Source organism: Pithys albifrons, chromosome 9, assembly GCF_047495875.1.
Source record: "Pithys albifrons albifrons isolate INPA30051 chromosome 9, PitAlb_v1, whole genome shotgun sequence".
NCBI classification, from domain to species: domain Eukaryota; kingdom Metazoa; phylum Chordata; class Aves; order Passeriformes; family Thamnophilidae; genus Pithys; species Pithys albifrons.
The window spans coordinates 8,469,175-8,495,954 of record NC_092466.1 but is presented as its reverse complement, the minus strand read 5'-3'; the positions used below and the strand labels follow the sequence as shown (position 1 = coordinate 8,495,954).

Sequence of the window (26,780 nt, the reverse complement as noted above, 5' to 3'; positions counted from 1 at the left end):
AGTAATTTTTCTAAGCTCTTAAACAGAAACTTTATGAGGTAGAATTCTCTGGAAAACTTCACAAATATTGATGAAAAAATGCCAAATTACACATGAAAAGTAGAAGCTTCTATTATGTTTTTTTTATTCTTATTTCCAAAATTCTTTTGATCTTATTTTTACACTGACTTAAAATTTAAATCTGGAAATAATAATAAAGAAGTAGTCCTAAGTAGTCCTATTTCCTTATTTCTGGAATGTTCATTCATGGAGATCTTTTTCTGACTTTTAAAGCTGCTGAGATTGCAGAGTTTCACGTGACTGACTTGGTCAATCAAGTACTTTTTGGGAGAAATGATAGAGTGGGATCTCTGTGAGATCTATGATAAGTATGAGAAGGGTTATGCAAATGCTTTCAATAAAAATTGAATTTTTGTTTAAAAAAAGGTGAAGATTCATATAAACGAGTTCCTTTAAAAAAGCAGATCATATGCACAGTAATATCTTTAAATACAGACAGAAGTGTTTTCTTGTCTGAATGATGCAATATTCAAGATGCTGAAGAAGTGTGAAAGGTCAAAACTGTAGGTATACCTTTCAGCATTCAAAATTCAGCTAAAGTTTAGAAGGGGAAATTGAGGGAGAAACTAATAGTGTTTTAACTTTTACTTCAGAAAGTTGTTTCTGGACCTCTTTTCTCAAATTTAGGTAGTTATTCATAGCATGTGTTTTTTATTTTGCAAGAAAGAAGAGCTGTTCGTATTTCTGTGCAAGTCATGGACAGTTATGCAATATGAATGTTATTGCCATAGTGTTCTAAATGCTGCATAGAATCATAGACTCATTTAGGCTGGAAGAGAACTTGAAGACCATCAAGTCTGACCATTACTACAGAAACCATAATGCTACCCAAATGTACAAACCCCAGTCAGATATAAATGCAAAATCTTTTATTATGCATATTATCAACATCATTGTGTAAATTTATGTGGAGAAATCTTTTTTCCAGAAAAAGCAAATATGCCAATCTTTAGGACTGATCATTATTTAAATTAATACATTAAGATGATGTTGGTAATAGAAAGGTGTATCTGCAGGCTGACTCCTTGCCAAACCTCTTACATAAATTGTATCAAATAAATCTGTTAGCAAAGTAATATGTATGGTACAAATTTGATATTTTTGTTCAGAGTTGCATTTCTTAATAAATTGATAATATCTATTCCAGCATAGAGATTGGAATAAAGTACTTGTTACATTACACTACACAAAAATAATGTCAATATACAGGATCAGATATGAATAGTGTATTACACAAATATCAGCATTCATACACGTAAAAATCAGCACAATTCTTCCATATAATCTATACTTGATAACTTGCTATAAGCACTTGTTAGTGAAAAAAAAAAAGTAACTTATAAAGGCACTGCCTGGAAATCATTTAATGAAAGTACAATAGCAACAGGAATAACTGAAAATCATGAGCCTTCTCACTGAACAGAAGAATCTGGAGGAAAAAGAGTTAATCTAAACTACCTACATAACATGAGATAAAAATGGCAATGGAAAGGGAGCTGTCAGGGGAAGGAAGGTGTGTGGTGGTTTGTGCCAGCCTGTAATGGCACCAATGCAGGCTAAGAGTTAGGAGACTGCTCAGTGTTGGGTTTCCTTGTCCATACTTTCTGTTCTTCTGACAGAATCTTCAGTAGGCTGTAAGTGAATTGTTTCCATGGAACTGGCCCCTAATCATCATAAGGTCTTTTTGTACAGGCTGTCTTCTACAGGATATACCTTCTGGCTTGCTCTTCTTGTGATTTATGTCATCATCTGGGAAGATGGAGGAGGAAAAAAATAGACATTTCAGGGCTACAGGCAGCAAGAACTCACTTAGCATCTCTGTCTATTTCTTGCTAGGATAAAATATTTTCCAGTTGTGTTTTATTCTTCAGTCATAAAAGTTCTTGTGGATGGTTTTACCTGGTGTCTCTATGCAGTTATTAATGATGTGATGCAAAATGTGGATTTAAATGCCAGTTTAATGAGCTGCTATCACATTATTCTTCTCCGAGTTTTCAGCAACTGAATAGGTATATTTGCAGTCAAATAACTAAGAGTAGTTGGAAACTGATTTTAGCTCAAGAATTGTACAGTTCCTACCAAATTGTTTGCCCACCTCCATGCATTCTTTTTGTTCTTTGTTTCTCGTGGCTCACAGCAGTTCCCTTTCTGCCAGGCTACTCCAACCTACCCATGACTGAGCACAGGTGTTCCTGATGCATCTCAGGGAGGTGGAGCACTGAATCCTCATCAACCAGCTCTGCTGAGAATTAATCATAACTTCTAATTTCATATTTTCAAAAAAGTTTGGGCTTTTTTTTCTGTTTGTTTGTTTAGTGTAGATGCTGAGAGTATGAGAAACTGCCTGGCAGCTGTACCAACAAGGTAGTTGTGATTTAATTAAGAATAGCAGATAATTGTCTAACAACATTATCCAGCTGCAGATATTTTGATACATCAGTATAAAATTACTCCCTAAAACAAGTCCCTAGTTATTGCTGTATTTAGAATTATAGTGGAAGTTACTTTATATGTTTAAAACTTATGGTACTGTGCTTTAGCAGAAGTAAGCCTGAAACCTCTGTTTGTTGTATATCTGTTCCAGGGTCTAATTCTTGGCTTGTACCAGAAACTAAAGGAGCAATTGTGCAAGGTGGATATGGCCATACAAGTGTCTATGATGAACTGACTAAGTCTATTTATGTCCACGGTGGATACAAAGCGTTGCCTGGCAATAAATATGGGTTGGTGGATGATCTTTACAGATACGAAGTTAATACTCGGACATGGTAAGTTGGATTGTGAATGTAGAAAACCAAGTTATAGGTTACTGAAAAAGAAAACATAAAGAGTAGGGAAGGGTAGGGTTCTAGTAAAGTCATGTAGGTGCCTCCATATCCTTTGTATGCTGCAGAACAGCATATTCTCTGCAACAAAGTGGAAGAACTGAAGTGAGGGACCAGACTTTAGCCAATGCATTAATGGAGCTAAACATGGAAAGAATGGCAGGGAGGAGGCTTTGTGCATGTCCTACAAATTAAGAAAAAGTTCTCCTATCCAGACATAACCACGAAGCAGAAAAAGGACACGTATATTGTTTTCACATGGTACAAATCAACTACTGGTGTGGCTGTTATATAAATTAGAAAACTGTGGAAGGTTATTTTTCACAAAATTATCAGAGATAAGAGAAAAAACTTCTTGTATTGTGTAGGAATCCTTAATTATTAATGTTGTTGGTGTTTCTATTTCTGTCAATTCCTTGTTCCTCAAGTTTATTGTAACTTATGAAGGCGACTTACATGTTTGTATAGAAAATGGCCTTAAATGTTTTTTCTTACCTTAGAGGTCATTTGAGATCAAGAACAGTTTCTTAGAACAATTTATTCTTACAATTTAATATTTGTATTGAGCACTAATGGCTTAACTTTAAGTGCACGAGACTTGCTCTCAGATATTGGAAACATGTGGGTTTGATTTCACTGAGGCCCTTGATTCTGAATATCATTAACTCATGGCACTTGGAAACATTATTACAAGAATTTTTTGTTCCTTTTCATGTATTTTTAAATCACTGGAATTTTAATGCTTTCTTATTATACTCTATTTTTGGAACAAAGTGATATTGTATCCTTTGATGATCTGTTCAACAGTATAATAATAATAATTGGCATGTTTTTATGCATTATTCATATAAAAACTATTAATGAATCCTCCAATCTACTCTATACTAATGTGACATCTCTGCAGCTGGTAGAGAACTCAAGTCTTTTATTGGTTTCATGAGTTTTACACTGGAAATGGATTTTACTATGGGACTGAAAACTGGCTCAGAGGATGGGCTAATGATATGCAGCAATCAAATCTTTAGGCCTTTGTTTACTGTATCTGTGACATGTTATAATCAGTATTCACAACACACAACGAGGTAACAGACTGTGTGCCACTGGATGTGTGATGTATGAGGAAGAGCTGGAACTAAGTCTTTCTCTTGCCCATGTACATGGGATTTCCTAATCTTGCATATGCTTGCCCTCACTGTGTTTCTCTTGCACTCATTCTGTTCTCTGGCTGAGCTGGCAGAGGTTCATATGCTTCATTCAGTTTTGGTATTCAGAGCTGTTTACCTGTTTTATTCAGTGGCATGTACATTTTCATTTCTTAATATCAATTAAACAAGCTTTATGTTTCTTGGAATGTGAGGTGGCAATATTTTAATTCCTAGTGTGAATTGTGTTTCTATTACATGATGGGGAATTACAGTGTTTCTAATACCTGCCTAGCTTTGCATTACTTGCCTGCTGCTGCAGCTGGCAACGGGGCACAATGTGGGCTGAGATAATGGCCTGAAAGAGTGGAAGCACCTGCTGGCTCCTGGGTATTTCCATGACCATTATGGGATCGTGCTACTGTGTGCAATGCTTGGCATCACCACAGTTAACGTGGACTGATGTTTGCAGACACACGTGCATGTGCATAAATAATGAATGCAGTGCAATGCCTGCTGAGACTCCTGCAGAATTTGCATGGGGTTGATAAGTGTTGGAGAGCTCTCAAGATTGCCTTCATTAGTGATGCTAATGAATAGTGAAAATCATGGCCAAATTAAGAAACTTCCAGTTCTGCTGATTCTTGAGTAAAAGTTACTTTTACCAGGAGGGATGAAACTTAGCACATAATATGCAAAAATTCTGGGAAAAAATCCTCCCCATCATATGCAATGTGGGGAGCAGGACTGGGCAGTGTGGCTGAGCCACATGTGGAAAAGTGAGTGGCCCCCAAAAACTGCGGTGGAGATTGGTGATACATCCACTGTGGGGAGGAGAGTCTTCAGTGTTCCCCAGAACAGTGTAGGTCTCTTTAGGCCTTAGTGATCTAAACAACTATTTGTAGACAGCTGCAAGGCAGGATAATCAAGGCAGAGCCTAGTGTGTAGCAATTAGTGTAAATTAGGCCATAGGGGCTGTAGAAAACTGGTAAAGTAAGAGATCCGTAGTCTGAATGGGGAGCATGTTCTTACTATCCTATCACACTTTCAATTCATAGCAGCAGTATTCTTCCACTACCAGCTGAAAATAATTTGCAAATAGTGTCTTGTTCTATTTCCTTCTCATTCCAAATATTCTATGTTGCTAACTACAAGTAGAACCCAAATATCATGTTTTTGAGTAGGTACCAGAAGTATTCTGTATCAGGCTAATTCCTGGTTATAAAAACACATTTATGTGGTGTTCTGTTTTAAAAGTATGTTCACCAGAAATGGACAAGAAAAATGCAAGTTGCTTAGTGGAACAAAAATACAAGGGACTGATACCAGAAGTGCATGGATATTCTTGGGGCTTAAAGGAACTGCCATATTTTTTAGCAATAAAAAAGCTCATTTATTTTTGTTTAGTGTTTGACATTTCCTTTGATGATACTTTCTAGGGCTGGGGGGGAATTTATTTGGATAACAATACAAAAATTTAGGTTTAATGCCTTCCTTTCAACTGTTTAAAACTGCAATCTTTCATCACTAAAAAATATCTCAAGTTTATTGATTGAGTTTTGTCTATATATCAAAACAATGAGATGTATTTTAAACACTTACTCCAAAACACGGTGATAATGTAAAAATATTGAAAAAATATTATGAATATGATTCAAGAGAGACAGGATTATTCAATCAGAAGGATACAGTGTTGAGTCAATTTGTTACAGAAATCAAATGACAAAACAGTTTAATCATAGATAAGCAGTGTGCAGGAGCATAAATGGAAGGGAGAGTCTAAACCTGAAAACTGAGATTACTGAGACAAGTGAAAGGTTATGAGGAGAATGAAAAAAGTATTTTGCACTGGTGATCTAATCAGCTCTTCACAAACATGTCCACAGCTGGTCTACTTAACTAATTCAAGCTAGCAAACCCCACAAATGGTTACTCTCTTCCTGGGTAAGATTTATTTGCTGTGATTGAATCCAGTTTGTATTCTGTTCTTTCTGCTCACCCCACACCTGCCACTTTGGAGCTGTGGCATTGATGGCTCTTGGCTCCTGCTGGGCCCGCGCTGGTGCTGGGCACAAAGCAGACCACACAGACACAGGCTGGCCTGAAAGAAGAGACACCAAAGGCTCAGTGTGTGGGCACTGTTTGGTTTTTTTCAGTACTGAAATTCTGTATGTTTGAGTTTCCCACCCTGAATCAGTTTGAGAAACAGTGCAAGTGTTTTTATCATACCTAGAATCACTTCCACCATTATTTTCCACATCTGAATGTTCAATTAATTAAAAAAAGGAAGTTTATCCTTTTACTATACTTAGGATGGTCTAAAGATTCTTTCAGCTTTTTACAGAATTGTTTATTGCAGTTTTTGGGCAAATGAACAGCATGGCTAAGAATGTATAAGAATAGAAATTAATAATATGAATGGGTTTTCATTCAATTTTCACTAAAAGTTACCATATCATTAGTCATGGCTGAAGAATGTAAACATGATACAATTTATTTCAGAAATATTATTTGAAAACCTGCTTTTTTCATTAAAAACCCGTGACATTTAAATGAAAGATAAATATATTTATTGTACTAAGAGAAAATTCGTAATGCTAGAAACAATATGAATAATTTCATCATATTTGCTAAGTAATATCTTTAGTTTACTGTTTTCCTTGTGATTTGTATTGTTTTCATCTGTACATTTTCTTGATGTGCATATACAGTTTTTCATGTGTTAGCATTATTACTTTGTTCTTATATTTTGTAGGACTATTTTGAAAGAGAGTGGTTTTGCAAGATACCTTCATTCTGCTGTGCTAATCAATGGAGCTATGCTCATTTTTGGTGGAAACACTCACAATGATACTTCCCTGAGCAATGGTGCAAAGTGTTTTTCTGCTGACTTTCTTGCATATGATATAGGTATGTATTGTATGGTATTTTTCTCATTTGAGTTTTAAATACTACAACATCTCTTTCAAGTCCAGCTAATTCTGATCCCAAACATCTTCAAGTTACTTATAAATTATACAGGTTTTTGTGCAGTAGTTTGAATTTTTTGGTCTATGGGACAAAGCACAGTAGCAAAAATGATCAGTTTTGGAATATGTACGTAATACTGTTTTATAATTTGAATAGTGACTATATTGCTAAATACAAGTGTTGGGGCATTGTGGTATTACAAAAGTGAGCTGAGCACAGATCGTAGTGATTATTACCTCCAAGTGTTGATATATTTTCCATAGAGACTATCTACATAACATTAATAAAATATGTTGCTGGAATTGAAAAAAACAACAAACCAACAACAACAACAAGCCACAAAAACAACCCACAAACAAACAAACAAAAGCCCATATCCCCCCCCCCAAATGACAACCTACCTGCAACCAAGACATTTCCCCACAAGTAGCACTTGAGAGGTTCCTAAGAAGGTTGGAATTGGTGGCAGTTTGGAAAATACATTACCCCCACCATGGTCTGAGCTGAAAATCAGGGAGTGCAGAAGCCAAGGTAGTTGGGGGTAAGTCAGGCAGGTGGGTGCTGATGCTCAGGTAGCTGAGATTGGGAGAGTTGCCAAAAGAAAAGCACTTTGGAAGCAGGAAATCCACACTATGGAAACAGAGTGTCGAGAAACAGCCCCTTGGGAGATGGATGTGATGGATGAATAGACACAGATTGGGGCTGATGGCTCAGATGTGTGGATTTTTGCAGGATGTCTTCCTCTGACAAGTTGCCCTCCCCCTTCCAGACTCTTCCTATGCATTTCCCATCAGTGTATTAATTAAAAGTTTCCTATCTTTGATACTCAAGCAATGGCTGAATCAGGATAACTGCCTCAATAACTGCCTGTTTCAGCCCACCCACAGTCTTGCATGAGCATTCTTGCTGAGTGGGAGGAAAATCCTGGGGGATATAGATTCCTCATGTAGATAAATGGAATAACTACATTAAATGAATCAGGGCAATAAAAGGCTATGGAATGCTTTTGCATCATGTTAGGGATAACTGTGTTTCAATGGACTAAAGTGCAATGAAAATGTCTCAGTTCTTTGTGCTTTCTTTTTATGGGACAGAAGGTCATCTTAGTAGGACAATGCTAAAAAAGTTTACTTCTGAAGCACCAGAGCCTGACAGTCTACAGGACAAGTGTCAAAATACAAAAATCATTCCCAGTTACCCAAATTAAAAAGCAGAAGTGAATAGTGATGAAAGAGCCCCACAAAACTTTGCTGCCAACAGGTGGGGAGGAGGAAGCTGGGCTGTCATCTGGGAGGAATGAGATGATTGGAAATGACAGTCATCATGAGATAATGTGTAAAGGGACAAGGTGCAAGTCCTATACTTAGGAAATGATGGGAATTTTCTCCCACAAATTGAAGGAAATGACAGTGACTTGTGTGTCTGAGTCAGGAGTGGCGTGTGGATGTAGAAATGGCTTATACAGTCGTAATGAAAAGAAGAAAGAAGTATCGATGCCATTCTCAAGACCCTGGATATTTTGCCAAGACACATTTAAAAAAGGCAAACTCAAAGAGGGCCCTGCATGGCAAGTGGTGTTAAGGCTGACTGAAGAATGGGGAGCCTTTAGGAGGCAATAAAAAGATGTGGTACATTTAATTTCACAAGAGAGTGGCTGAGAGCAGAAAAATTGTTGTTTATCAGTGTATGGTAAGAACACAGTTTGGAGAAAAGCTGTTTAAGACAAGATGTGTGTCAGCTTTCAGCCTGTAGAATGGTTCCAACCATTTGAGCTGTACATTTATGGAAAAGCCTCCCTATAGAATTGTGGAGGCTATAAATCTAAGGGAAATTAATAAGTTCATAATCTGCTTCTTGTCTTGTTTATCGCCACTGCTGTTTTTACCACAAATAGTTTTTCCCTTCTCTGATTTTCATGTCCGTATTTTATTTAGAGGCTTTAAAAACAAACATACAGCTCATATTTTGGCCAAAAAGCAGTCACTTGTCCTGGGAGCTAAAATCTGGGAAATGTATTAGAGCAGTCTGGGAAATGGGCTCATGCATGATCCTGGTGGGAATAGCCTGTGGGTACTGCCTGCATCTATTTTTGGCAAGCGTTTATCAGTTGCCTCCAGTGGTGGAAGAGGCTGAGACATGATCCTTTTTATAGGACCAGTTAATGGCTCTTTATGGCATCCTGTATAGATGTCAATGCAATGTGTTTGCTTTAATACAAAAATAATGAGTAAATACGTTGATTTCACCAAGTGTGTGAATAAAACCTTTGCAGAACAGTTCAATGTTTTTAGTGTATCCCTGTATTGTGTATTCCATAGCTTCTGGTAGGCAGCTGATGGTGTGAGCTATTGATTTTGTTCTCACTTCAGTTTACATTTGGTTTTAATTTTTAATGAAACAGAGCTCCCTCCTCATTTTGGAGGATAATATTACTTGTTGGTCTACATTTATTTGTAGAATGTGCACTTGTGAATCAATAGTATGAGTCCCAGGATCTGATTAAGTGAAACTTTCTGGCTTTCATATACCAGTAGTTTTTTATCCTCCTTTATGAAAGTGTTTTATGCTGGTGTTTTGGGGATTTTTTCGTCTTTTTGTTTGTTTGTGTTTTTTTTTGTTTTTAGTGGGGAATATTTTGGTTTGCCCAGTTGATTTCAATATTTAATATGCTCTTTGTATTTTCTTGCAAGTCACATTTTCCACGTTATCAAACTCATGAAGTAAGAAATTGATGTAGTAATTACTCTGAATGTAGCAATAACTCTTGAAAAAATGAAATCTATGAAGATTGATTTGATTCCAACTTAATCTTCTGTATTATGCATTTCACCAAATTAAAAACAGAATCTCACAAACATATTTTTTCAGAAAACATTAAATATTTTATTAAGAATTAAATAATTATGGAGTGGGTAGAGTTCAGAATTTTATTTATTTTGTATTTTGAGTTTTTGAACAATGCTTAAAAGAAAAAAAAAATATGATTCTATCAGCCTCACAATTCCTAGATAACTTGCAAGTGATGGAATGTTATGCCCTGTCTTGTAAAAAATGGGTGCTGTCTGGAAACCAGCTGAATCCTGGAGATAGAGCCTGTACTATTTATGTTCAAGTTGGACTATGGAGTACTTTTGATTATCTCTCTTATTATATGTGACATGGTCTTATGGATAGATTGCTCCAGCCTTTTATTATCCACGAAAACACTGTTTTTCATATTTATTTGGAATAAGTGTTTGAGTGGCTTCATCTCGGTTGGGTTTAGCTTTCTAGAAGGTTGTTGGTAGTGCAATTTGATAATCCACACACCTCCTTCAGTCAAGGGAGGGAGAAAGCATCTCCAGAGAGCAATAATTTTACCAAGCTTAGCAAAGAGTTGCCTTTTATTTTTTCTGAAGACTCAGAGATGTGGAGATATTATTTAAAGTATTACAGTGCCATAATTTCATCATTTAATTGTTTAATGTATTTACTTAAATATCGGTAAATACATGATGAGAAGACTGCTGCATAAAATGAGCTTTAGAAATCTGGCTTTGGTGTGCTTTCGTTGGCCTGTGATATTTGACCACCATGTTCCCCTCAGGTTGCTCTGGCAGCTCCTGAAAGAACCATGAATGGTCATTCTTGTAAAGGTGAGGTATTTTCAACTGAGCAGTTGTTGCTTACATTGACCTGAAAGAAGAGCCTTGGCAATGGGGATGGGGCTGCCACTGGGCTCAGTCTCCAGTGCTGTGGGTGACCTGCAGTTTTCTAACTGATGTGGGTTATGGCTTTTCTTTTTTTACACATTTGTTACCTTAAGAAAGCAGCTGAAGGGCCTCAGCTGCTGAGATCCTGCCTATTATGGATGTGGCATCAGTGCTCAATCCAGGGTGTTTATTCATTTCTTCCCTTAAAGCATTTCGAAAGATACTTGTAGCAGTTTCCTTGTTTAGAAAGGGAAGTGGAATAGGTGTAGATAGAAAAAAATACATCTGCACTGGTCATGACAGTCTGTGCTTTGTGACAGCTCTTTGGAACTCAGGGAGTTCCATGTGCATATGTTCCATGTGATACAGGAGCCACCACATGCTTAGACCTTGTATTTCTATTTCAGTCAGGTCTTAGAAAAGTAATATAATTATATTTTATGAAAACTCAGATGCAAAATTTACAAATAAAAATAGATTAATTAAACAGAGAATAAGAGTTTAAAACAGATTCTGACTATTGAGGTGAGTATTAAAAAGATATATCATTAAATAGATTTTTTTTTAAGAGTAAGGTTATCTATTTTAATTCCTGGTCAAATGGTACTGTTAGTAAGTATATATCTGTATGCCTAAGTCCCTTAAGTTTCAGTTTATGAAGTATTCTGTCTCTGTCCTTTGGTTCCACCTATGCTAATGCCAAGGTATCTGGATACCCTCGAGCTGTACAGGGAAATACTCACAGGGAATCTCTATAAAGGCCAAAAACTGAAGTCACTGGAACATGACAGCTGTTTCTGTGTTCTCTCCTTGTGGTGTTGTATTCCAGCAGTGTTTGTATCTATGGGAGAAGTGCAATAACCCATATATTTACAGTAATAAAACACTCCACAATGCTTCTTTTGTAAGTCTTGTTACTGTCTGGATTTCAGTTTATTATTATGGATTAAATAGTATGCAAATTCAATTACTTATGAAAGACAATATTGCATGTGAAATATTAAGTTTCTTCTGGGGTATTCAAACAAAGCTTGAAAGCATTTTCTTTTTTGGGAAAAAAAATCAAAATTATCTCATGAGATTGACTTTAGTTCCACTTGTAATCAAACCTATTGCCTGTATATTGTAATAAAATGAACTTTTTATTCTTAAAATGTTTGCTTGTAAAACACATTGTTCCACCCCTAGCCTTTGTCACTGACAAAATGAGAAAGTTTAAATGTCTGTAAATTTATTTTTTTTTCCAATGTAAACCCATCTATTTTTGCAATTCTCCCTCCTTCTGGAGTTGCAAATGGATTATCAATGTGCCATCACAAAGAAAATGTAAAGCAGCCGCTGTGAAAGATTAAGTTTTATGTGTTCCTGAGCACTTAAGTCATAAATGTAGCTCTGGTGAAGTCTGTAATAGCAATTACCTCCATATCACTGTGCTATTAGAAGAGCAAAGCTGTAATAATATAATGCACTAATTGCTCCATTTAATAGTAAAGCTTAACGTTGTTGGTTTCTTTATATTGCTTAGGGAGTCACTGTTCTCTGTGTAGATGCTGTTGTAGACCTTAGTTCTATAGTTTAAATTCAGTTCATGCTGTTGCGAACAGACTTGCTTTTGTGTTTTCATGAGAGTAAGGAGATTTTTAGTATCTGATTAAAGAAAAATATTTATGCAGTGTGGAAAGAATTGGAAAATAACTTTTTTGTTCATATCTATCTCTGATGATGTTTAATTCTTTGTGTTTAGTTGTCCAGAGTCACAAAGAAGAGAACTAGACAGAAGTATAATGGTGTTCATACTTGTGAAACAATATCACTTCTTTTACCAGTGAAAAACTAACTGAGTAATTATTGGAAATATATAATGAGAAATTAGAAACACAATCTGACATTGGATTCTCTGTAGAACACAAGGCTGCACTGCCAGTGTTGCAGAGTGCCATTGAGCAGAATAAATACATTGGGATTTCAAATCTGTTTGTAATTGAGAAATAGTTTCATATATCTTCTCTCAAAACATATCTCCTAATGTAGTAAGAGGTTGTCACTAAATCAGGCTGCCAGTGCAGAGATACCAGTGTGATCCTGGAGGTCAAGTATGGAACATTTTTTGCCCCTTTTTTAGAGACTGTCCTAACAACTGTTGCTCCTTATTTCTAACAATGTTTTCCATTCTCTGGGGTTTTTTTATTTCTTTTTTTAAAACCTGTTCAGTGGAACAGCATAAACTTGGAGTAGTGAAAAGTTACCTCACCAGAACAGTTAGGGTACTTTCCTCAGAGATGAAAGCTTTAGGTTTGAATCTCATTGGGTAGGAAATAAACCTTTTTCTCCTACATCTTGGGTCATTACTCTAACTACTGTTATACTGTATAAAGCAAGTCTTTTTTCTTTTATCATGTTTTGGAAGCATGAACCTGTTCCATTACTTAAAGGGAACTGTGAGAGTATCACTCTGAGATAGTTCCACCTTCAAGTTCTGAGTGGCCACAGTTCTTCTGTTCAGATTTGAGTGCAGAATTGGCCATTGTGGGGTGGGGGATGAAGATGAGTTGTAAATAAGCTTCTTTTCGATGCCTGCAGTTTTCCAGATGAGTTTTTCAGTTCCTTCATGTTCTCCTGTATTCCTGTAGATTTGAAGGGAGTTGTCAAAATTTTCAGTTATTCTCATAGTCTCTTTAGTTGTAGAAAATAATTAAGATGTCCTTAATGCACTTAAGAAGAAACGGGAGAGCAATTACCTTTAAAACAGCTTGTAGCTCTGCAGTTCTCTTACATTTTCCTCTAGCAAAATTTAAATTGGAGATAGTTGAATGCTCATATTTTATAATTTTCAGAACTGCTTTATTAACTTGATTCAGATATAGATTGAATTGAACTGTGTTAACTTTCTTGCTTCTGTTCTGCCCCAGTGTGTAAGTAATACATTGTTTGAAATCAGATGTGACTGGCAAGTGCAAACTTTAGACAGCCCTGTACTGCTGAACAGGTTTTAAATATTATGTTCAACTGTGTGTCTGAAGAGCAAAAAATACTCATAAAAAGACTTGCATGACTAAGAAAGTGAGCTAGGATGCTGTATTTGCTCTATTCTTCCTCCAGTCACATTTTGATAAATATGATTGTAATTAAATTTTTTAAAATTAATTCTACTTTCATGTATTGTGCTGATAGGACAGTGTTGTTTAGAAATGCTGGGGGGTTTTTTGTGTTGGTGTTTTTTGTTGTTATTGTTTTTTTGCTTTTGTTGTTTGTTTGTTTTTTTTCTGTAGAAGCATACTAGGAAACTTTCTGCTGCAGCACTGAGAACTTTCCTGTGTAATGTCTTGCTCATGCTCTCTGGTATCAGTAATGCATTATTGACAGCAGGTTGTAGTTGAGATGTTGAAATTGGCCCTGTTGGAGGGTGGACCCTGGAGTGCATTACCCTGTGCAGAGTTCACTTGGGGTTTTCCTCTCCCAGCATCAGCTGCACTGATTCAAATCTGGTGCATTTCTGTGCTGTGTTTTGTCACATATGAAATTTTTGTGACTGGCAATTCACTCTCAGAGCCACTTCTGTATCATCTGGTAACCATTTAATCTACACTAGGGGGGACTATGAACCTTTTTGTTCTAATGCTATAACGTGATACAGCTTGTTTTTGAGGCAGAAGCCTTAGTCATAAAATGAAAAGCCCCAGTATTTCTCCTTGCACTTTTCAGTGACTAAAAGTTCTGCTAATCAGTTTGGAATGAATAGCAATGTTCCTTCATCTCCTTGGTGACTGGTTCTGTTAAATGCAGTATATGCTTCCATGTGCTTTCTGTTGTGCCTGGCTACATACAGAGGCAATGATAAATACAACCAATACCATGCCTTCCACTTCCTCTCTGAATAGTACCTTAAGAGTGTGTGACATTTTACGGAGGAAAGTATTTTATTCTTTGCTCCATAGAGTTGGCTGTTGTTGTTAGACTTAATACGACACATACAACACATGGAGTGCTGTAATATTGGTAAATAAAGTTGCAATTCATACTGCATTCACTGGGTGGCACTTTCTTCTAGGAACAACACAGTAAAGTCTGGAATTTTGGGTACTTAGAGATGTTCCAAACAAATTTGAAGATGATGGGCAAGAATGAATTCTGTTTGATTCTTTACCAAAACCTGCCAAAAATGAGTTGACTAACTACCTGTATTATGTATTAAACAGAGATGCTCAGATCAGGAATTTAGAGCTGTGTTAGTCTTGTGCAAGAACTAATATTCCAGTCAGGAATGAAAAATGAAACCACACCAGAACCATATTTGTAAATGCTCCTACAGCAGTGCTAAAAGAAATAGCTTGAATAGTTAATTTGACGTGGAGATATTGATGCCACATTCATCTGAAATATTTGCTGAAAGGAAGGTAATTAGTAGCATTCTTAAATCAAGATACCAATAATGAGGTGGGTTGCAGAGCTGGAGGAGTGGTAGTTTGTCTTAAAACAGTTATGCAAAGAATAAGTTCACTGTTGTAGATGTTCGAATATGGGGGAATTGAATTTGTTCAGCTGATTTGAGAGTGTGTAAATATTAGGGCACTGTTCCTGATCAGTTGATAACAATGATGGCAGTGCTTTTTGCTGTGAGTGTGGAAATGGGCTGTGAAGTCAGGGAAATGTATGTGCAATAAAGAAACACTTCTCTGAGTGCCTTGTGGCCTTGATAAATGTCAGGATAGATCAGTGTTGCTGACGGGTTCTTGGAGCACCTACTCAGGAAATGCATCTCAATAGAGCACCTGTTGATTTGTTCTTCAGCAATTAAAATATAGTTTGTGTATATTTTGCTGAAAAATTTTCAAAGTATTTGGTATATGTTTTCATATGATTTTGTTTTGTCTTTCAGCTTGTGATGAATGGAAGATTTTACCAAAACCCAATCTGCATCGAGATGTCAACAGATTTGGTCACACTGCTGTTGTCAGTAATGGGTAAATGAAATGTCTTTTAAATTTTCCTCACCATTTTTCTGAATGTAAAAAACAACAGCCCTGTAGCAGAAATTACACTTTTGTGAAGTGTGGTTCAATGACATAGAACTGATGTAAATTATTAAAAAGAAAAGTGGTGCTCCTCAGAGTCTTTTCTTGTCTCAGATAATCAGTACAGCTAATCTTCATCATAATCTGCCAGGCTGTGGGACCTGCTCAATGGCATTTTAAGGTAACCTTCTCATACACTGAGGCATTTTCTCAGTATTGTGAGCTACGGTGAATTTGCTATTTGGTACCAACTATAATCCTCACCTAGTTGTGGTGGGAGAAATCCTTTTCTCTTTGCAGCATGCTGCATTCTTTGCTCTTCTGCAATCATAAAATAACACATAATAATATTTGCTTGGAAAAAGGTAGGATTTTGATGATACTGATACAGTTATCATCTTTAACCACTTGCAGGAGGAAAAGCCTGCCAGTATCTAGACCATATTAAGTATATTACTTATCTTCTAGAACATGTAGCATTCCTTCCTGTCAGTTGTTGAGTAGGGGAGCACAATAAACCTTCATCATCTTGAAACAGGAGATAAAGTGGATCTGGATTTTTCTGGATTTGGTGACTGAACTCTCTGCTTCTTTTACCCCAATCCCCAAAGACAAAATTGTAGGACAAACATCTGCTTTTCAGTGGAAAAGTTGTAGGAAACAGTTTTCAGGCTTAAAGAAATTTCTAGTGGTTGCTTGTGTCAGTTTTACTTTTGTTGGTTGTCATCTGGTCTCATATCTGATAGTCACAGTGCCATTGTACCTCTTCTACATTATTCATCACACTAATAAACTCAGTATTAGTTATATGTGGGCAACTTACAGATCCTCTGCATAGGGTGGTTGTGTAGGTCAGAAGTAACAGAGGTAATAAGTAATACTACAAATAAGAGTGTGACTGCATTTAACAAAAATAGCACTAGGTTGTAAGTCTGTACACAGAGCACTTGACATTAATCAATGAACAGATTTATTCATTAAGAGAAAATTGCTTGGAATTAATGAATTCAGCAACTGATAGTTTTTCATTCTGATTTGTGTGTTTTGCAACATCTTGGCTATGTCTGATACTTCAAGAACTGTCACTTTCAATGAATTATATTCAAGGTGGAAATGCCTATTATTTTTGTTGGTTTCAGAAGTTAAGGGTATTTTTTGTAGGTTTTTCTGCACAAAAAGAAGTGCAATGCAAGATACCCTTAGGATTTCTGCTATTAGTAACTCTATGTTAAATTCTCTTTTAAAATATATATGATAGAAGAGATATAGAGGTTTTCTATTGCTGTCTCTTACCTGAGACTGTTCTTAATTTTAAATGAGAAAGTTAAGGACTCAGATTTCTGGTTCTGATGTCAACAGCTACTGCACCAGAAATGTTAACCAAAAAGAAATATTCATCCTGCCAATTGTTGCTGGCTGTTTTTTAAATCTTCTTGCAGAAAAATGTTCTTGTTTTCTGCAGGCCAGTATTTCATGCCCTGTTCTCATTAAGTGGATTTTTAATTGTATAGCAAGGCAGATAAGAAATCAAGAAAACATGTCTACAATGACAGTTACATTTCCTTGCTTTTCCCCAATAGGTCCATGTATATATTTGGGGGATTTTCAAGTGTTCTGTTGAATGACATCCTCGTGTACAAACCTCCAAACTGCGAAGCGTTCAGAGATGAAGAGCTGTGTAAAAATGCTCGTCCAGGAATAAGGTGTCTGTGGAACAAGAAACATTGTGAATCTTGGGAATCCGGGCATGCTAACAACATCCTTAGAGCAAAATGTCCCAAGAAAACAGGTCAGTGAATTCTAGTCTTTTAGTGTTAATTTGCAGTGTGATGTAGGAGATGTGGGAGGGGGTGGACAACACCCAGAATGACTCCCAAAAAAATAACAACATGTAACCAGCAAGTGGAATGTTAAGACTGTTCATCTCTGAGAATACCCAGTGCAAGTGATTTATAGACTATTTTTAAAAAATAATTCAGTTCTGGATTTTTTTTTTTTGTATTTTAAATACAGAGAAGCAGCTGCAAAAGAGCAGAAGTTTAATGTGCTAAGGGAAAGTGTCAGAGCAGCCAGGGCAAAAATGGGCACTGCAAGTGACACGTGGCACTCTCATACCTGTGTGTGGCAGAAAGTGAGAAGGAAAGCAAGGCTGCTTCAAATAGATTGTCTATCAAACAGGAGCATTTCTGCAGAAACATATAGCACAGTCACAGCTGGAAAAAAACTTGAGGCAAACAAGCCCTTTTCTGCAGTGTATCAGAATGTGTTCAAGTTTGTCATCTGAATTTCTATGCTGTATTGTTTAAAAGAGCAATTTGGTGTTATGAATAACTGTTGCAACCTATTCCTAAGCATTTTGGCTTGTCACAAATAAATACTTGTGAAAGTGTTGTTCTTATGTGTCACATGAGCAGAATATTTATCCTTGCTACATGCACCTATTATTTTTTCAGTGCATCTCTCCTTTCACACAGTGCTACTTCCCAAACTTTGGCTGTGTGCTGTGTGTACAAACTGTCATGCAATTAAACTGCCAGTCTGTGTTTAATGCTTGATGAAAAGTTATTAGCACTGCAATTAATCAACACTTCAGGACAGTCTATTTTTCTGTTAGCTTTTGCTAAGTTAGTTTCTGGACAGCCTATAAAGTTGCAAACTCAGAGGAAAAAAAAGTTGCATGATACAACAAAAATGTTATCCAGGTAAAGGTTTCTGGAAAACACCTTTTGTACATTTTCATGACATTTAGAGATCCAAAGCTTAGAAAATTTCATCTATATCTAAAAAGAAAAATCTTGAGACATTAAATTCCATAGAGCAGAAAGTGGATCTTCTAAAAGGCTGATCACGTCAACAGGTGCTTAAAACACAAATGAAGCACAGACAGAAAGGGTGAAGTAAAATGAAAAAGTTAGTGCAGTTTCTAAAGTACAGCTGCTGCAGTGGGAATAAAGTACAACTCAACATGCAAGGGGTGAGGTCTGCAGAATTCCAGTTCCAAAGAAGTTGTGTGAACAGCACTGCTTCAATGCTGTCAAATTCTTCCAGTTTCAGGTGGTGATTTTTTGCCCAAAGCCAATTTTTCTTATATTCTTTTACATCACTTGGCTCAGCTGTTACCTGGTTGAGAGTATCATCAGAGAAACTGCTGATGGTCAATATTAAAGGATAAGCAGAAATTTTAGTGGATTTTCAAAAGATCGATTCTTGGATAGGAAAACTTCCCTGGCAAGAGAATCTGTTAAACTTGCATGACCCTGAGACTAAACTGAACAGAAGTTAAGCACAGTAGGAGATGGTACAAATTCTCCTATTTAGGATCACAGTGATTTTTCAAAGTTTTGCCTCCTTTAAACAAAAGTAACAACTTGTGTCGCAAACTATTTTAAATTACCTAAATTTTAGTCCAAGTTCCAGTATTGAGGATTTAACATGAATTCTTTCTCATACGCTTTTTGTATTGAAGGAGGTTTTATGTAAAGTCCATGTCTTGCTAATATCTGTCTTAGGTTGTTGGTTTTTTTATTTACTGTTTTTTATTGTCATCTTCTTGCATAGCCATAATATCTTTTAACAGAAACCTGCATCTGAAGAGAATCTTTCTTCTATGTTAAAAGAGTGAAGAAAGACTTGTTGAAGAAACTTTTTCATACTCTTAATTAATGCATTGAGCTGAGGGCTTTTATGCTGTAAGTCAGTGAATATTCCTTCAGTTGATACAAGACTTAGGAGCCTTCAGAAATAGTTGTTACTAAAGGAATTTTTAAAAGAGTAAATCTTATTAACTGAACAGAATTAATTTCCTGCAGTAACTTAAACCTCCATGAATGGCTAGAATTCAAATGGAGGATGTAACAGAAAAAGCTCCAGGCAAGTGTTGAAACGTGGTATTATTCCCCTTTTGTGGGCCCTTTCTCTGACTGTCCCTTGTGTCCCAGCTGCTGCCGACGACAGATGTTACCGGTACGGGGACTGTGCGAGCTGCACCGCCAACACCAACGGCTGCCAGTGGTGTGATGACAAGAAGTGCATTTCAGCAAACAGTAACTGTAGCATGGTGAGTCCTTGCAAATCTGTGAGCTTGTTGCCAGGACTATTGCTTTTCTGAGTATAGTGTGTAGTAGAATAATCCTTGCTTGATTTGAGCACAAACGTAAACCTTTTTGCCAGACTTTTGCGGTAAAAAGTGTTGCAGAAGGCAGAGTTGAACTGCAGCAAAGAATTGTAGTTCAGGGTGAAAAAATAGTTGGTTAAAACTTCTTTTTAATAATGTCAAGGTCATGGGTTCAATCCCCTGTATGGGCCATTGACTTAAGGGTTGGGCTCCGTGATCCTTGTGGATCCCTTCCAATTCAGAATAGTCTGTGTTACCTCCTGTGTATTCCTCAGGACAAATACTATTGTCTCATAATTAGTGACACTTGAGAGGTCTCAAAGTCATTATTAACTTGCATTTTGTGAGTGTGTGGTGTACAGTACTCAGGCAGAAACTGGAATCCTGTGAAGGGTGGCTGTTTAGTTTTTTGCCTTTCAAACAGTACCAGGTCTGTCTCATTAGTCTTGGCATTCTGTTCACTGATCATCACAGAAATGTTTTTCTTTAAGTCATGGAGTTACTTGTCATCTCATTAAAGGAATATGAGCTTCTATAACCATGAGTTTATCTGGCTTGTGATGATTTGGTGAGATTGTTCTGATATTTTTGAGCACAAGAAATCAGATCATCCCATAGGTTCATGCCAAGTTTGTAGTTTCCTCTTTTTAATATTATGTAGTGCCATGTTTTGTGTTGTTGTTCACCACTTGCTGCATCTCCTGCTTGTTCCTTTGATTTTTGACAAGCTTTTAGTAGTATTTTACCCTTATAATTTTCACCCCCTTATACTTTTCCACTAGCTGCAGACACATGGCTGTACTTGAGTTCAAAATCATGTCTTTACACACTTTCATTAGCAAAAGTAGCTTGCTCTCCGGCTTGAACCTGATGCAAATCAATCCTGTTCTCCAGACAGACAAATTAAGGTGTGAGTTGGATTGACTCGGACTCAAATCTTGCCCATTCAGAGCACAGCCAGCTCTAATCATTGGCATTTGTAGCTAGTCACTGCTAATAAAAGCAATGCAGACACAAATTCATCAGTAGCCATGCTATGAGTCTGTCAGAGGGATTTCACATTCCAGGCACTAATGGTTAGTTTCCTTTGTGATCTTCAAGGGTTCTTCTTTTCCTGACACATTGTACTATATTAGGTGCTAATTTTCTAACCGTGGCTTTCAGCTCCTGAGCAAGGAACAGTTGCTAAGGAGCAGACCATCTTCATCCCTGATAAATGTGAAGCACTGGGTATTTTAGCACAAGCTTCTCAGTTCGGTGTCCTTCTCTGACAGCCTTTCATGACTGAGATTGTCAGCTTAATTAGCAATGGATGCACTGGTCTTCTCTATATCATTTCCTGTCTTTTATTCGGGTTTGAAGTGGGTAGCGAAGGCTGTTAGTGCAGTTACTGAAGAATGGGATAGCGAAAATTCATCAAAATGATTTCTTAAAAGAGATGCCATCATAAACTGAAGGTGGCTGTTGCAAAATTAGTCTGTTGGCAGTGAGATGGTGGAGGAAGGATTTTGCATCTTCAGTATAAACCCACCAAAATAGCATCAGTAGAATGGCACCATGTGGAGAAACAGAATGGATCAGGCTGATTATCCATTTTCATAGACTGCTACTTCTGGCCTAGGCCCGCAAAATGAAAATGTTGTGACAGCACTGTGATGATAATATGGGATAACAAGCTGTAGACTCAGAAATACCACAAGGAGAAAGCCCCATTTTTGCAGCTGTACAAGGGCCTTGATTTATGACTTAGATCATAGAACTCCAGATGAGACAGACTATAATGTTTTAGAATCTGCTGCTTTCGCCTCATGGAAAGTGGCCAGTGTACTAAAGACACACTGTCAACCAGTTTGGCACTGGCCTCACGGTCACAGATATTTGCAAAGCAGAGACTGCTCTGCTGATTGGAAGGCCTATAAAATATGATTTTTTTTCCTGAAATAATTCTATTTGGACAGATGTACTTCATAAGTAGTGCTAATACATGGATGATGCACATATACCTGCCTACACTCACCATCTCACGTGAGTCAGACACTCATGGAAGTGTGGTTTGAGATGGTACTGAAGTTTGACTAGTGAGTATATTGCAGAGCTAACTGTAGTGCCTTGTTGTCTGGTTTTGACCATTGAATATATTAGAGATTTTTGTCTTGTAACAAAGATTTTAAAGTTTGCCTCAAGAAATTACACCAAACTTCTTGCAATGGCTTTACATATTACACTGAGGTTATTCCATAGTAGAACAAAGTGTTTATATATAAAGCAACAAAAAGGTATTTAATTAAAGTAAACAATAAATATGTGAAGGAATAAGGACACCACACACCAGACCAATGTGATCAAGTGAATGCCATTTATTACACACTGCACACAGTTTATGTATGTAGGGTTAAGGCTACGTTCCATTGGCTAAATTGAACCTCACACCATCAATCTGCAAATCCCAAATGGTTATAATCCATGTCTCACAAGTCCAGTGTTTTGGTGAAATCATCCTGACTGTTTCAGGAACATCTCCGGTGTCCTGTGGGAAACCTGAGGAGTTCACATGAGAAACTTCTGGGGAATTGCTAAGAACTCCTAGGGAGTGATTTCTTCTTTACCGACAACAGCAGCTGTGGCCTTGCTGCTTCTTAGCTGATATCTGCCTTCAGTCTCACAGGGTCTATATAGGTCTGAATTGCTCACCTTTGATTTTTCTGTACCAACATTTAATTTTTATCTTTGAGATTGATGGAGCTAAAAATGACAATATCACCCACTGTACCTTTTTTCAAAAATGTGCAAATGCAGACATTTGTTTGCCATACAGGCAAAAGCAACAGTGATACTGTCATTAATAGGGTCTTATGCCAAGTACAGATTTCATGAAATATGACATACTAATATCTTTATAACTTTCTCTTTCAAGCTTTTTCACAGAGCCTCCTGCATCTAACCCAGGGCTGTTTTCAGCTTTATAACATAGAATATTGTATATGACTGTCACAAGGAAGGAAATGATGCTCAATGTACTTACTATTTTTCGCCCACTCATTACCACTCATTTCTGCATCAAGGATGAAAATTGAAACAGGAATGTTTTGATTGACTTGTAAAACCTAACAAGGTTAGAAGTACAGGAATGTGTTTTGCTTGCCAGCCTTCTTTGAACAATGTGCCTGAGCAAGAGAGGGTGAGCTGGGTTTGGACATGTACCATGCCACTTATACTTGTGAGTGGCCCAAGTGCTGATAGACTTATAGGCTGAAAAATGTAAAAATATTTATGTTGTGCACATGGAAGTTGTTACTGAATGATATCTTTACTTCTTTTTGTTATTTATAATGTGGAAGAACCTTGAAGGTTTTCCCTTTTCAGTCTTTTATTTTACCCTTTTGTTCTTTTCCTCAACCTGCTTTCTCTTTCCTCACCCTTTTCTTTGGGGAACAACTTACCATTTCCACACCAAACTCCACTTCAGATCCAAAAAGCAGTCCTGAGAGGTGCACTTTGGGAATTAATAAAGAATATCTTCCTTCTCCCCTTCTGTTGTCTTACTCCTCTACAGTACAAACTGAAGTAATCACTGGAGCTGGGGCAGCTGTAACAATGTGCTCACTGATTCTCTACATTGTAGGCCTATAACCCTTCAATTTATAGGAACATTAACTGCCCATACTAAAAGATTGCAAATAAAGTCAATTATCCCCTTAATTACTCAAGGAAAATATTTTGAAGGCTTAAAGTGCAACAGTAATATAATGCTAAACTTTACTTGGAAAATGTTAAGAGAAAGTGTTTTCATTTCAAAACCATAGAGGTGCTTGCAAATAATTTGGAAAACCCCACTTACAAAATTTCATCTTGTATTCTGACTCTTCACATTAAACTTGTTAAGATATCTACTCTCTTACTGTGACAAACAGCAAGCATATGGGAGGGCAGAGTAAAAGGAGAACACTTCATCAATTGGGATCAAGAACATCAGGCAACAGCACATGAGCTTAATATTTTTTGGTCAGAGTATGGTATCTGATATGTCTTTTCAAGTGGGGTACACATGATTTTTCTTGTTTGGAGAGACTGTGATGGGAAGAGGCACAGCTGAAGTATTTCTGTGCCCTCCCTGTATTACATTTTTGAAAGCCTTATTGCTTTCAGAAGCTCCAAAGGGAATATGTCTTTGAGCCCAACCACACTGTTCCCTCCAGCAGCAGTCTCTGAATTTCTTTGGTCTCCACACAAGCAATGTGATAAAGATCCAGCTGATGGCAGTTCCCTAAATACAGCCCAAACTGGTATGTGATTTAAAAGTGTTGTATATCTGAGTGTGGCAACATAAACTAAAGATTGCAGAACCCATGAAGGATGTGATAAGGAGCATCTTGCTGAGGGATGTGGGATACCAGGGGATGCTCCAAAGAGATCTACAGTCCTACATGGTTAAATATTTTTACATAGTGCCTTAAAGACAAGAATTATTTTCTTTTTGTAATGTTTGCATTCCTTCCAGAAAGTCTTCTTTCGTGTTGGGAGTCCTTGGACTAATACCAATAATCATAATCATAGCAATCTGCCTACATTTGAGGAATTCAAAGAAAAGTCAGGAGGAAATATGTAAAATAGTAGATGGAAATATGAATAGAATCCAATTTATCTTGGAGAAAAAGGAGAAAATTTATGACTAAGGAGTACCCAGTAGTGAGTTTTGGGAGTAGCTTCAGAGAAATTGTAGCAAATCTACAAATTAATAATTTACAGTTAGACCTGGCAAACTAGACAAGGTTATACTGTTAACCTGAAAAATCCAGGAGGAGGGAAGAGGTACATAATTTAATAGCAATTTCTGAAAGTCCAAGATAAACTACTCTAGTATTTTCATTCTACAGTAAATATTCAGAAAATCACTGCAGTCCATAAGTCTATCTATATACCACCATATCAGGATCAGTATTTAAAATAATCTAAGTAAATCAGACATAAGAGGGAAACTTTATACATAACATGATTTACTCATATTTTGATGTGTAAACATTATAAATATCCTACAGCAATATAGTACTTCTGTAACAGATGGGCTGTCATCTTTTTGAATTTCATTGGGTTTGGTAGCTTAAGTTATAACCTTAGTATTGTGTTAATATGAATTACCTATTGGATTCACATCTACATTGAACTAATGAGATTTTCAGGCAAGCAATGTTTAAATTGGATTTAAGGGAAATAAGTGCTGGGAATAAGGGAATACAACAAAGAACATTATTATAGAATAGTCTCTAGTACTTTGAATTTTATTTTAAACATTAAATAACCAGCACACAACAAGCTTCATGATTAGAAAGTAGCAGAACAAATATCTTGGTTTAGTTGGAAAATTGTAATCTGTGTGTAATACCACTGAAGAGTATATAATTTAAAAATAATCTGACCGCTTAAGAGTATGTCAACATGAAGTGTTAAAAGTGAGTATTAGCTGAGATATTGTAAATGAGCAGATGGTGGTTATTTGTGTTCTAAAACTCACTTTAAAGCATCTCTCAAGCAGTTTTGTGAGTATGTTTCATAGTGGAGTGGAACTGAATGTACGAAAGGGGTTTTGTGCTTTACTGTTTGTATTCATGGATTGGCCTAGATAGATGTTGTGTTACTTAATGGCATTGTCTTTGGCTCTGTTTCATACTGTGCTGTAGATGCCTTCTACTAGAACTGCTGCTCTGGTTCTTTTTGCCTCACAGTAGCCAATTTTATAGAACAGAAAAATAGTGAGTACCTCTATAATAAACTTACTGGTGAGCATCAGATCCAATAAAGGCAAAAAATTAAAATGCAATAAAATCCCAAACCAGCAGTGTTCTTCACTAGGAATGAAGCTCTTTGTGAGACTGAGAATTCATTGTAACAATTGCATTATTTCAGGACTTTGAAAAAAACCAAAAGGAGACTTCTTTCCTCCTGCCCTATCACTGCCCATATTCCAGTACCAACAACTGTGTCACTTATTGCTGTACTTTCCCTTTGTTTGTTGTTTAATCACACTACAGGAGACTATTAGAAAGAAAAGCAACCAAAATTGTCAGTAGTTCATGCACTTGCTACCCAAGTGCAATCCATTTTTGCTACCATGTATTACTTTAGTCTTTTGTTAGAGAGACAAGAGTTGTTAGGGTTTGACAAGAAGGACCTCCAGAGGTCCCTACCAATCTCGACCATTCTGTGGTTCAGTGAATATAAAGCTGTCTTTCATTAGGACTTATTTTTAATTATTACCTTGAAATTAAGTTGGTAGAGACAGCCTTATGGATGAGCTGATGCATTGGCTGAGGATTTAACACAGTTCATTAAGTAAGATATCAATACTATGTCTTAATTAAAAGTACTATGTGGAGGGAAGAAAGATTTGTATTCAAAATGCCCAACTTGGAAAGGGAGACCTCAATTTTCAGGAAAAAAACCCCAAAGCCCAACAAGTCTCCCTAAGTAGTAATTCCTTCAGTGTTACTCCTTTTCATGCATACTGAGGTAACAAAGGTATAATATTATCCCTGGTTATATGTCATTTGTAGAGCGTATTCTTGCACCTTTGGTAAATTATATGTAATTATTTTCCACCTTGTGCCATTTTCTATGTTCTGTTTGGCTATTATGCTTGCATAGGATGAAATAACTTACTGAGAATTAATTATCTAAGATATAGAGATTTGGTTTCATTGTTTAAGCTTTTCCTGGTCTCTGTACAGGGAATTGACCTCTTCAAAGTACAATTTGACACTCGTAGTTGTGTAGAACAGGTGGGGGGATTTGTGCTCTAGAGATGCATTTTTTTTACTTTCTGCAACTGCTAAGGGAATCTAGAAAAATCTTCAATTCAGCCTGGCTTTTAGATGGCTGTGGTTTTCTGGGAGGGATCTACCTGCTCAGTATTTAATTTTTGACTTGTGTCTTTTTTCATTGTTTGTCATATGTTTGTGATGCTGTTTTGT

The 26,780-nt window shown here is 36.7% G+C and overlaps 1 protein-coding gene across 4 annotated transcripts in view; it reads left to right on the top strand.

The window, feature by feature from the left end:
* ATRNL1 (attractin like 1) overlaps positions 1-26,780 on the top strand; it is a 469,005-nt gene that overhangs the window by 72,921 nt on the left and 369,304 nt on the right. For all 4 annotated transcript variants that reach the window (XM_071563466.1, XM_071563465.1, XM_071563470.1 and 1 more), the window contains exons 9-13: positions 2,645-2,828; positions 6,783-6,937; positions 15,566-15,650; positions 17,282-17,490; positions 19,640-19,758. In XM_071563466.1, the coding sequence (XP_071419567.1) occupies positions 2,645-2,828; positions 6,783-6,937; positions 15,566-15,650; positions 17,282-17,490; positions 19,640-19,758 (752 nt within the window). The remainder of the gene's footprint in view (positions 1-2,644; positions 2,829-6,782; positions 6,938-15,565; positions 15,651-17,281; positions 17,491-19,639; positions 19,759-26,780) is intronic.